A 13,326-nucleotide genomic window follows, 5' to 3' on the forward strand; every position below is an offset into this window, starting at 1 on the left:
CAATTATGTTAATTTTTTTCCATGAAAGCCCCAAAACAGTAATCTTGCTCATGATGCATTTAAATTCTACCACCTATATCTTCATTTTATATCCGTCAGATCCCTCCCAGTTATTCGAATCAGTGATAGTGCTGGGAATATCTCCCCATTAGTAGCCGGAACTCCAATGGGATTCCCACATAAACAAGCTGTCTGTTGACCATCCCAGAGAAGTAACAGCGGCTAATCCCCTGAGGAAATTTTCAGCGATGGTGACTAACTTTAATAAATCTGCATTCATGCTGTGTTGCGTTTCCTAAAAGCAAGGGGTTAAAGAACAGTGCATGCTTTGAACCTTGAATTTTGGACAACCTATTTGTTTTGAGCAATATTAAATTGATGTCATCTTTAGAACTAAAATTTAAAATATTAAACCAAACGCCTTCCCATTTTCTGAAGTGAAGGGTTTGTTTGAATTGCAAAATTGGTTGTTCTGGTAAGTTCTTGTGAAACATTCAGTCACCTGGTCTCCTCAGAGCTGCTAGTGACAGACTGTTTCTCATATTGATATAATGAGAGTGCTCAATGCAGAAAAAAGATTAGCTTCACAACATTCAAGGGGAAGAAATAGAAATCATTCCAGAAAAGGAAATGTTCAGAGCGTTAACCAAAATCATTGTCATTGAGAATCCTTTCAAGGAGGTCTTAAAGGGAGGTGGAAAGTCACTTGGATTTAAGAGATAGTTCTAGAGAATGAAATCTACAAGTTAATACGAGGGCTGGGGAATCGGAGGATGCACAAGAGTGCAGAATCAGAGAAACAGTGTTCAGATATGGCAGGGTTGCCTCTCTCTAGGAGGTTACAGAGACAGAGAGTCAGAGATTTAAACACAAGGATGTAAAATTTAACCTTGATATGTTGCTGGTCAAGTAGTCAATGTAGATCAGTGAGGAAAAGAGTGATGTACGAGTGTGACTTGGTGTGGGATAGGATAAGAACAGCAAAGGTTAAGATGAGCTGAGGTTCATGGAACATGGCAGATAGTGTAATTTGTTTTTTGGTTGCGGTTAACAACATCCAAGTGGTGGGCTTCAACTGGGGATTCACTTAAGCTTCTTTAAATAGACAGAAACTAAAACTGTAATTGTTAAGTTAGGAGGTATAGGCTTGTAATATGTAACTCTGTAAATAAATATGTAAATATAAAAATGGCTTACTGGATTAGAACAGACATGAAACCAGCCAGGAGAGCACTAAGTAATGAAGTCTGGAGGTGACAAGGCATGAGTGAGGACTTTGATAGCTTCCAGGCTTAAGATGGAGAACACAGGAAAAGTATGGTAGGAGGATCATTTGTTGGAAGAATTTTTTCATTCTTGAAACTATTTTCTGCTCTGATAAGTAAAATAAAATCAACATATTGGAGTTTATTCTCCCTCAGTTTTCTTGGCTTCTATCCTGAGCTCTAATTTCTTGCTACATTATCTCACCCAGGGGTCCATTTTACTAATGTGAGGCCACACAGTGAATGCAAACAGCCCATTCAGTCATGGGGGCCATCACAACTGAGCACATACCTGTCCTCATGTCATGTCCACACATTAGAGAAAGTATCAGGAGCAGGAACTATATGGTTGATTTCTCTGCTGTCCAGCACCATGGAGTATGAGGCCAGCTGATTCATGCAGGGGACAGGGCTGTGTGGTCTTCAATCCAGTTTGCAAGGGGCAAGTGATAGAAGTCACAAGGAAATGGGATCCCTGACTGATTTTTCCCTTCTCTAGCCCAATGGGACTGTAATTCCGATTCCCTTCCGGCGGGTGGAATGAGATTGTGACAAGCTTTAATAAAATTTATTGGATAGGCAGTAAAAAGTTAATTGTTTTAGGGAAGAGTTGGGAAGGTAAAAATTGAGAAATCAGTTCCTGAATGCACATGTTGGACAACCTACCTGTATTAAGCAATATTAAATCGATGTTATGTTTGAAAATAAAGCTTAAAATGTTAAAAGAAAATCCTTCTCTTTTCCCGAAATGAAAGGTTTGTTTGAATTGCAAAGTTGGTTTACTCTGATAAGTTTTTATGAAGTATTCAGTCAACAGAGATTGATGTTGTCATCTGACCTGTTCCTGCCAATTCAGAGCTGCTTAAATGGGAAGGTAGAGCATAGAGACCTCCTCAGACCTGTTAGCAACAGACTGTTTCTCACTTTCACTCGTCTTTGAATATCTGGGGCAGGATGAGGCTGCTGTTCACAGCTTTGGTATTGGGAATTATTTGTAAGTCATTTTTGTTATTTTAGAATTAAGTTTGCTGTTATTGAGTGCTCACGGTTTGGTACCTGCTCACTCTGTACAGCGCAAGTTATTATGTTAGAGATCCTGTGCAGACTTTCACCTAAGAGCGAAACGTCCATTCGTGGGGAAGGTGTTTTAATTTTTAATTGTCTAATACTCTGTCACAGAGGAAAGCCAACATCATCTAACTCCATATTTGCAAAAAAAAGATTGATGATTAACAAGATGTATTTACATCTTCCAGTTTAAACTCTGGCTGAAATTATACATGGTCTGTGTTTGCGCCCACGGTTGGAAAACATGGCCGAGCACACCTCTGCTTTGTCAGGTTGCCTGGCTCAATTTAATAGCTGTTAAGTGGTTCAGGGTGAGATTTTTGCCCTCATCTGGGATGAAGGCCCCTCCAAGACTCGAGTGCCATCAATAGCAGGAGTCACTGCTGGGACTGCAGCCAGCCCCCAATGACAATCATTGAGGGAGCCAGATTAGAAGGTAAGTTAGGGTCTTCTGCTAGGGCCAGCCTGGAAAGTCCTGGCAAGGGCATGTGGGACCAGATTCGCGAGGGAGGGGAGGTAACATGTTGGGTTGGGGGGAGTGGACACAAGGGGGAGGGACTCCATTGGACACAGGGTGCCCAAACAGGGGGAACCCTCCCCATAGCCTGTAAAAAGGCCACCAGATTTCACTGGACTCCTTTGCCACATAACCTGGACACCTCCCGCTGCAGGGAAATATCAGCAGAGGAACCCGACCCACCATCCCCGGCTTTCCTTCACCCAACCTATCCCCTGACAACAGACTCCCACAACTAACCATTCCCCCACCTACTCATCCAGCTTGCTCACCTTCCCACCCACTTACTCGCTCATACACTCATCCACATACGCACTCACCCACTCACCTTGTTCATCCAACCACCCACGCATCCACCCACCCACACGCTCACCCACACACTCACATGCTTATCCATCTGCCCATTCAGAACTGAAAACATTTGAGACATTTAAAAACTTACTTGAATGTCGCAGCTGTGTCGCAGAAAGAGGCATGTCCTCTGCACTGCTCCTTTTCATCACTTGTCTCCTGTTCTTGCCGGTGGTCGGCATGGATGTTTTCATTGAACCATGTTGCTGCAGCCGGGACCAGAAGACCGACTGGAAGAGCAGAAAAGTTAGGCATGCAGAAATCTTTGTGCACAGTAGCAATGTGCGCAGCATCAGTGCTGATTGGAAGATCTGGTCCTTTCTTTTCTTCAGTTTAACTTCTATCTTTGTACCCCTAAATAGGAATAATGTGTGCGTGTATAACTGTGTACCCCAGTGCAGGCATTGTGTGTATATCTGTCGTGCCTGTGTACCCCAGGTAGATACAGAGTAACTATTTCCTCCGATGAGGGAATCAAGAACAAGAGGAGACAATCTAAAAGTATCGGGGGAGTTTGGTAAACAGGACAGCAACTTTCCTACACACGGGGAGAGTGAGAAACAAAGCTTGAGACTGCACAAGCCCCTCCACTTCCCTTGTTAGCTGCTTCTCTAGTCAAGGATTCCTATTTATGGGATGGGGTGGGTTGAAATCTGACTTATAAACAATATGCATTAAAGTGACGAAACAGAAGTCAACATGCTCCCATTCCTCAGGTGAGCTTACTGCATCTGCTGATGATAAACTGCGTTGGTGCACCACCAGTGAGAAAGAACAGAATAAATGCAGCAACTGGACATCAGTCAGCTGTGTCCAGGCTGCCTCCATGGAGGACTGCATCCAGAAGGTTTCGGTAAGTGTCACCAGGATATTTAATAACATTTTAGTATGTAAGATAGGAACTGCATTGGCTTGTCCGGCTAACCCCTGAGGGCTTGGGAAGTGTCAAATGAATTTGAGGCACTTGCACAGGAGGCTGGTCTTATATAGCCCTGAGCTTTAAGATACGGAGGAGCCTTGACTGAGGTCAAGAATGAGACAGTTGCCTTCACCTTGGGGTGGAAACGCCACATTTTACCAGGGGAGCAATAAATGAAGAAATGAACTGTTATGTTTCGTCAGCATTAAGTATATGAGCTAGACCGTGGGTACTGATGAAAAGGAGTGTGAAAGTATGTGAGAATGTGGGGGTATATTTGGATTTGATAAGGTATATTTGGGATGTGAGCAAATAAATTTGGAATGAGAGACCCATATCTGGAATGCCAGGTGTATATCTAGAAAATGAGGAAATATATTTGGGAAGTGAGGGGATATATTTGGAATATAGAAATGTATTTGTAAAGTGAGGGGTAACTTTGGAATGCAAGAGATATATTTGAAGATGTGTGTGTATTTTGAATTTGAGAGATATATTTGGATTGTGAGGGGTATATTTTAATGTGAAGGTATAGAATTATTCGGGTAACCATAGGGAGAACAATTATCAAGGTCCTGTTGAATCTGACACATAGTGAACCATAAATGAGATTTGGAGGTTTCTGTATCTTTTTAAAATTATATTAATTTAGGGGGTGTGGGCTTCACTGGCTGGGCCAGCATTTGTTGCCCATCCCTAGTTGCCCTTGAGAAGTTGTTGGTGAGCTGCTTTCTTGAATTGCTGCAGTCCATGTGGTGTAGGTACACCCACAGTGCTGTCAGGAAGGGAGTTCCAGGATTTTGACCCACTGATAGTGAAGGAACGGCGATATGACATGGCAGATGTTGTGTGCCAGGCAGATCAAATTCAGCAGGGAAATTTGATCACGCTATCACAACAGCTTTGCAATTTGTGTTTATTCTGAGATGCATGCCCTGAATTCAGAAGTGATAAGTCCACCAAGACTTCAGAGATTAAAAAAAAACTAAACTAAAATTTATTAACAAAAGAAAAGATTTCAAGCTCATGCATAGATCTACAAATTACTACCACAATAACTCCTAAAACACCTAATTAATCTGGTTTCCAGTTACACCTCCGTTAAGGAAACAGTTAAAAAAAATTTAAACAGATCCAGCAAGTTAAACACAATACCCTGGACAATGGAATTCAAAGTGGCTTTTCCAGCTTTGGTTTCTGTAGACAGCAGACTTAATGCACAAATACTGGAGATTTCTCACACGTCTGGTAGGTCTTATAGTGCTTTCCTTTAATACATAGCCCCATTCTCCTTTATACATATTTCTCCCTTTAATCTGTCCGTATGTCTTCAGAACTTTACCTTTCTCATAATATAAATCTTTCATATTGCCACTTTATATCTTCAGTGACTGTTGAGAAAAATAAACGTATTTCTTATCTTGCTTGTCTGGTTGTTTGTAAACAGACTGAGATCCCTTTGAAAACCAAATTCCTCCCTTCATCTATCTACAAATGCAAATCCCCTTTATGTGGTACAGAATAAGACTTCAGCCATGTTTACCTATTTAACATTTCAAACCTAGCTTCTTTTGATGAATTAAAGCTTCCAGACCAGCTGTCCCAGTTCAGTTAAATCATACACACACACACACATAGACACGCATACACTGAAACTATCCAAACCCCAATATTAACCTACTTTTATAACAAATCACAAAAATATTATGTGAATTATTATACTTTCATGGCAAGATGGTGAGTGACTTGGAGTTCCAGGTAGCGGTGTTCCCATCTATCTGCTGCCCTTGTCCTTCTAAATGGAACTGGTTATAGGTTTGGAAGGTGCTGTCTAAGAAGCCTTGGTGAATTCCTGGACTCCATCTTGTAGATGGTATACACTCCTGCTATTGTGCGTTGGTGGCGGAAGGTGTGAATACTCGTGGATGTGGTGCCAATCAAGCTGGCTGCTTTGTCCTGAATGGTGTTGAATTTCTTGAGTGTTGTGGGAGCTGCACACATCCAGGCAAGTGGGCAGTATTCCGTCACAATGCTGACTTGTGCCTTGCAGATGGTGGACAGGCTTTGGGGAGTCAGGAGGTGAGTTATTCATCTCAGGATCCCTAGCCTGTGTCCTGCTCTTGTAGCTACAGTATGTATATGGCTAGTCCAGTTCAGTTTCTGGTCAACAGTAACCCCTAGGATGTTGATAGTGGGGATTCAATGATGGTAATGCCATTGGACGTCAAGGGGCAATGGTTTGATTCTCTCTTGCTGGAGATGGTCATTGCCTGGTACTTGTGTGACACAAATATTACTTACCACTTGTCAGTCCAAGCCTGGGTATTGTCCAGGTCTTGCTGGCTTTGGGCATGGACTGCTTCAGTATCTGAGGAGTCATAAATGGTGCTGAATATTGTGCAGTCATCAGCGGACATCCCCATTTCTGACCTAATGAAGGAAGATCATTGATGAAGCAGCTATTGATGGCTGGGCCTAGGACACTACCCTGAGGAACTCTTGCAGCGATGTCCTGGAACTGAGATGACTGATCTCCAACAACCACAACCATCATCCGATGTGCTAGGTATGACGCCTAGCCGCATGGAGTTTCCCCCCTTATTCCCATTGTCTCCAGTTTTGCTAGGGCTCCTTGAAACCACACTTGGTCCATTGTGGCCTTGATGTCAAGGAGGTCGCTCCCACCTCACCTCTGAAGTTCAGCTCTTTTGTCCATATTTGAACCAAGGCTGCAATGATGTCTGAAGATGAGTGGCCAAACCCAAACTGGGCATCAGTGAGCAGGTTATTGCTAAGCAGTGCTGCTTGATAGCACTGCTGATGACCCCTTCCATTACTTTACTGATGATCAAGAGTGGACTGATGGGGCACTGTGGGTGTACCTATACCACATGGACTGCAGCGGTTCAAGAAGGCAGCTCACAATCGCCTTCTCAAGGGCAACTAGGGATGGGCAATAAATGCTGGCCCAGCCAGCGAAGCCCACATCCTGTGAATTAATTATTTTTAAAAATTGCATGGCACATTGAAAGCCTATTGGTCTTTAGGTGCGGGGCACTGGGGAAAGTAGGGCTGATTTTAGTTGATAATGACCAGGGCTCATTGATATCATTCAATCCCCATTTAAATACAAATATTCTGTTTTATTTGGATACTCCTGTTATAGATTCCTATGTTTACAAGCTGACACTCTCAACCTGGTGCAATTACACATTCCTATCTGGTGGAGCAGCAGTGACTTCACTGGAGGGAGCATGTAATTGCAGCCTGCTATAAGGATACATTGAAGTTACAGCAGGAATCCAGGCCATAGACAACTGGTCTATGTAGGGATTTACACCTCATGCAAGAAAATAGTCTGAATCACATTTTTGTCCACTGTTCTTCAGCCTCTTTATTTCCTTTTCCACCATCCAGCAAACCAATCTAATTTTTGCCAGTCAATAAAGTAATGGGTTAATGGTTACGCTAATGAGACCATGATGATATTGCTGACGTAGCTGTGACATCAATAGTTTGATGACTGAAAGAGTCCAAGTTAGGCACAGAATAGTATATGTCCTGAATACCATGTGCTTACCCTGAGGTCTTTGTAAATAGTTCTTGATAAATTGTTTGAAGTTAAACTACTATCTCAAATCTGTCATTGGGGAGTAAAGCCTCATCAAGGTACGGTAAGACTAGAAAGCATGGTATTAATAAAACCTCACTAAAGCTCGGCACAGTTCACTTTGTTTTTGTGTCAACCACAAACTCTGGAAATGAATTCTACAGCCTCACAACTCCCTTTGTGAAGAGGCTTCTGCTTCCATCTGTCCTGAATCTCTGATATCTTTGTATCTACAGCTTTTTTTCTACACCCGTCAACTACTCGGAACAGTTTGTTTTGAAGCACTCCATCCCCCCCTTTCAACATGTGAACCACTTCCATTGCACCCTTATTCTAATGAAAAAAAATCTTCACGTCTTTTTTTGTATTTTTATTTCCTCATACCAGGCAGCATCCTAGTGAAGCTGTGTTGTAGTCCCTTCAGCCTCTCAATATCCTTTCAATAGTGTTCAGCCCCATACTGTACAGAGACTCTGAGGTTTCATAAAGACTCATCAATACTTCTATATTATTTATGTTCTGTGGTAAATACTAGAATTCCATTAGCTTTTTTTTCCAATAAGTTTTATACATGCTGTTTCTATTTAAAATATGGACAAAGAAATTAATAGAGGGAAATGTTGGCAAGAAATGCACAAATATGAAAGATTTTTAATATATTACTTAATTCCAAGAACATTCAATAATTTCCTCAATTCTATACCCTTCCCCATGACCTTATCCATAACACAAGGATATTCAGAAGCCAAGAGAACAGGCCATCACCCTCCAAAGTCTCCTCATATGCCAATTCCTTAATCTGTCTGTACCAAGAGGCATAACAAGCTGCACTGGTTACGCAAATTGTCCTGATTGACACAATTGGTAGTTTTGTTCCCTCTTTACATTTGGAGAAACATCTGGGCCTTTTGCCTGTATGAGGTGAAAGAGGACCATACTCACAACTGGACACGAAGAAAAAGAGAGAATGAGAGACAAAGTGAGAGAGAGTGACAGATAAACCAAGGTAGGCAAGAGAAAGTGTGAGAGCGAACGGAAAGTTTACGAGACACAGATAGAGAAACATGCATCGAACGGACAAATCAGCAAGGGAGATTGAGAAGGAGATACAGAGAAAGGAAGGAAGTAGGGGGACAGGACAGAGTCAATGGGAGGAGAGGGAAAGGGGAATGACAGTTGTTCATGACCATGCTTAGCTAAGGCTCCTGCCTCTTTTCTAATATGAGAGAGAAATTCCTGAGATGTAAATGTTTATATCTTCAGGGACCAGAGAGATAGCCTGCGAGGGAAATGAAGAGGCAAAGAAGGGCCAGAAATAGATTATGCAGTAGCAAGAAGATAAGGGCCCTGAATGTCCTCAACGATACAAGCAAACTGACAGCCATATTGGGGCAGGACTGGACTATGCTGGATCTCCACCCTGTGCCATGATGCACTGGGTTTCCTGTCAGGGCAAGAACAGGTCGTGAACCTGCCCCATCGTATTCTCAGGTCAAGAGAGGAAGGAGAACTGATGCGATGGTGTCACCCGCTAAAACTCTCACCAGCCCTGTCTTTTGTGGATCCCAGTATACTGTATACCTATAAGTATACCTATAAGGACTAGTAATTCAGACCTGAACTGCAATATAAATTCAAATTTATTAACAACTAAATCTCAAATTAATAAAGTAGTATCAGTAATGATGACCATGAAGCTATTAAATTGTCATAAAAAACCCATTTGGGTCACTATTAAACCTGGCATCCACACTTACTCTATCCTGTATATGACACCAGACCTACAGCAATGTGATTGTTTCTTAATTGTCCTCTGAAATGGCCAAGCAGATTCTCTTATTTGAGGAAAATTGAAGATGCAATAAATGCTGGTCTTGCCAGTGAGTCCCATATCCCATGAATGAACAAAATAAAGAGGTGAGCCCGTTCACTGAAAGAGCGAAGCAAGGTGACTGTCTTCCTAGATTCGGCTTTACAGTGATCTTCAGACAGACCTGCCAGTTATGACCCCAAGTGGTTGGCGAGGGCTACAGCTTCCTGGCTTGCTCCTCTCCCTCACCAGTGAGGACCCAACTGCGGTAAAACTGGTGGACATCAACCCTCCACTACTGTGGCCGGCTACAGAATTTTGACAAAAGTTATTCCACAGCTGTCTCCCTGCGAGCGAGAGCACTCAGTTGGAACCAGCGGAAGAAGAATGCTAGAGAGACATAAAAGAGAGGTCAAGCTGTATTTCCAACTGGTGATCTCAGCAACATGTAACAAACAGGTTGAAGGAAGCAGCTGGTGACTTTAAGGAGGTCAGTTCACTAACAGATTCTTTTGTTTTTCAGTTGGCTGAAGCTGACGCTATTGTTCTTCACAGTGCAAGAATGGTTGTTGCAGGAAAGTGTGGTCTAGTACCAGTCATGACTGAGTACTATGACAAAGGTAAGCATGTGTGCCTGTCCCCACATCTACTCTCAGACTCATGTTCCTCTCTGTGTGTTCATGGACATTAATACTCTCAATTTCCCACCATTCCTTACCCAATTATGGGCCAGTTATTGATCAGACAACTGTTCCCCTCCATTCCCCAGACCCCCGCACAATCACCCAATTTATGCCTGATCTACACTGAATCTCTACCAGCGTTATAAAGTGGCATCCAGCCTTCCCTAGTCCTACTCTGAAGGCAAATGTAAGTTCTAAAGGATAAGTTATGTAATTAACCACTGTCACTTGCTCTACCATCTGCTTTTGTGCCATTTGCTCAAAGGGTGCCTGTTACTGCTATTCAGGAGAGGGCACAGTGAATGTGTTACTTGGAACAAGAGCACCAGACATGGAGGGATGCCCGGCTGCATTGCAGGCACATGGCAACCATGGGAAGAAAACCCTCACTGTAGTGCACAGACAGGACTCCGACTTGTATTTGATCATGGAGCAGTGACTGTGACTGAGGTTTTATTCACAAAAGTCACGATCACATAACGATGTGGCTGTGAATCGCGCCCATATGCACCAGCATGGCAGTAGCTGTTACGGTCACTTTTGTCCTTAAGTTTTTTATAATTCATTTATGGGATGTGGACTTTGCTGGGTAGTTCAGCATTTATCGCCCATCCCTAATTGCCCTTCAGGAGGTGGTGGTGAGCTGTCTTCTTGAACTGCTGCAGTCCTTGTATACCCACAGTGCTGTTAGGGTGGGAGTTCCAGGATTTTGACCCAGTGAAGTATCGGCAATGTATTTCCAATTCAGGATGGTGAGTGACTTGGGGGGTGGTGGTGTTCCCATCTATCTGTTCCCCTTGCCCTTCTAGATGGTAGTGGTCATGAGTTTGAAAGATGCTGTCTAAGGAGGCTTGGTGAGTTCCTGCAGTGCATCTTGTAGGTAGTACACACTGCTGCCACTGTTCGTCGGTGGTGGAGGGAGTGAATGTTTGGACATGGACTGCTTCAGTATCTGAGGAATCGCGAATGGTGCTGAACGTTGTACAAAGATCAGGAAATGTCCCCACTTCGGACCTTATGATGGAAGGAAGGACATTGATGAAGCAACTGAAGTAGGTTGGGCCAAGGACACTACCCTGAGGAACTCCTGTAGTGATGTCCCGGAGCTGAGATGAGCTGTATCTCCTCACTGGGACTGGACTGTATCTCCTCACTGGGACTGGGCTGCATCTCCTCACTGGGACTGAACTGTATCTCCTCACTGGGACTGAACTGTATCTCCTAACTGGGACTGGACTGTATCTTCTCACTGGGACTGGGCTGCATCTCATCACTGGGACTGGACTGTATCTCCTCACTGGGACTGGGCTGTATCCCTCCAACAACCACAGCCATCTTCCTTTGTGCTAGGTGTACTCCAAACTGCAGAGTTTTCCCCCTGACTCCCATTGATTCCAGTTTTGCTAGGACTCCCTGATGCCGCACTCGGTCAAATGCTGCCTTGATGTCAAGTGCAGTCACTCTCACTAAGAGGTAGTTTCAGGCTACAACATCTGCAGTCCCAGCTGCACGGTTGGGCCCAAATGAACCAAATGACCGAGAAAGTGTTAATGCTCTTTACATTCTGGTGTTTTTTGTCTACAGAGAATCTTGAACCCTGCAGGGACCCAGCAGCGTACATAGAACCATGTGAGTTTCAGAAGTTAAATTTTTGGAATAAATGTTTACAGGAATTGTAATAAAGTGTGTAAACTTGATGCAGTCACTTCAGCTGAACTCCTTAATGGAGCTGGGCTGTATCTCCTCACTGGGACTGGGCTGTATCTCCTCACTGGGACTGGACTGTATCTCCTCACTGGGACTGGGCTGCATCTCCTCACTGGGACCAGGCTGCATCTTCTCACTGGGACTGGGCTGCATCTTCTCACTGGGACTGGGCTGCATCTCCTCACTGGGACCGGGCTGTATCTCTTCACTGGGACTGGGCTGTATCTCCTCACTGGGACTGGACTGTATCTCCACACTGGGACTGAGCTGTATCTCCTCACTGGGACTAGACTGTATCTCCTCACTGGGACTGGGCTGCATCTCATCATTGGGACTGGGCTGCATCTCCTCACTGGGACTGGGCTGTATCTCCTCACTGAGACTGAGCTGCATCTCCTCACTGGGACTGGGCTGCATCTCCTCACTGGGACTGGGTTGTATCTCCTCACTGGGACTGGGCTGTATCTTCTCGCTGGGATTGGGCTGTATCTCATCACTGGGACTGGGCTGTATCTTCTCACTGGGACTGGGCTGTATCTCCTCACTGGGACTGGGCTGCATCTCCTCACTGGGACTGGGCTGCATCTCCTCACTGGGACTGGGCTGCATCTCCTCACTGGGACTGGGCTGCATCTCCTCACTGGGACTGGGTTGTATCTCCTCACTGGGACTGGGCTGCATCTCCTCACTGGGACTGAGCTGTATCTTCTCACTGGGATTGGGCTGTATCTCATCACTGGGACTGGGCTGTATCTCCGCACTGGGACTGGGCTGTATCTCCTCACTGAGACTGAGCTGCATCTCCTCACTGGGACTGGGCTGCATCTCCTCACTGGGACTGGGCTGCATCTCATCACTGGGATTGGGCTGTATCTCATCACTGGGACTGGGCTGTATCTCCACACTGGGAATGGTCTGTATTTCCTCACTGGCAATGGGCTGTATCCCTTCACTGGGACTGGGCTGTATCTCCTCACTGAGACTGGGCTGCTTCTTCTCACTGGGACTGGGCTGTATCCCCTCACTGGGACTGGGCTGTACCTCCTCACTGGGACTGGGCTGCATCTCATCAATGGGACTGGGCTGTATCTCCTCACTGGGACCAGGCTGTATTTCCTCACTGAGACTGGGCTGTATCTCTTCAATGGGACTGGGCCATCCACTCTGCAGGATGGTTTTCCAATGCTGTAGATTCTGAGGGATTTCTCCTGTCCTTAGTTATTAGAGATGCCATGAGTCTGTGGTACTGATAGGTTTGGAGTGTTTTTGCAATGTTTCACAGTCACGCAAATCATAGGGATGACTGTCCACTGTTCAGTGCATTGACTACAGAAGTGCCAATGCTTGGGTATTTTTGTTCTCCAGGGTATAGGGCATGCCTTCTAGCCCCAGCTAT

General features: G+C 44.4%; 2 protein-coding genes across 2 annotated transcripts in view; one reads left to right on the forward strand and one right to left on the reverse strand.

Moving 5' to 3' along the window:
- LOC121290374 (serotransferrin-B-like) overlaps window positions 1-13,326 on the forward strand; it is a 94,937-nt gene that overhangs the window by 23,188 nt on the left and 58,423 nt on the right. Inside the window, exons 3-5 of the mRNA XM_041210769.1 lie at window positions 3,918-4,054; window positions 10,064-10,160; window positions 11,808-11,852. Of these exons, the coding sequence (XP_041066703.1) occupies window positions 3,918-4,054; window positions 10,064-10,160; window positions 11,808-11,852 (279 nt within the window). The remainder of the gene's footprint in view (window positions 1-3,917; window positions 4,055-10,063; window positions 10,161-11,807; window positions 11,853-13,326) is intronic.
- Window positions 1-13,326, reverse strand: part of LOC121290380 — a 75,096-nt gene that overhangs the window by 8,297 nt on the left and 53,473 nt on the right. The window lies entirely within an intron of this gene.

Source organism: Carcharodon carcharias, chromosome 2 (assembly GCF_017639515.1).
Source record: "Carcharodon carcharias isolate sCarCar2 chromosome 2, sCarCar2.pri, whole genome shotgun sequence".
Classification (NCBI taxonomy): Eukaryota; Metazoa; Chordata; class Chondrichthyes; order Lamniformes; family Lamnidae; genus Carcharodon; species Carcharodon carcharias.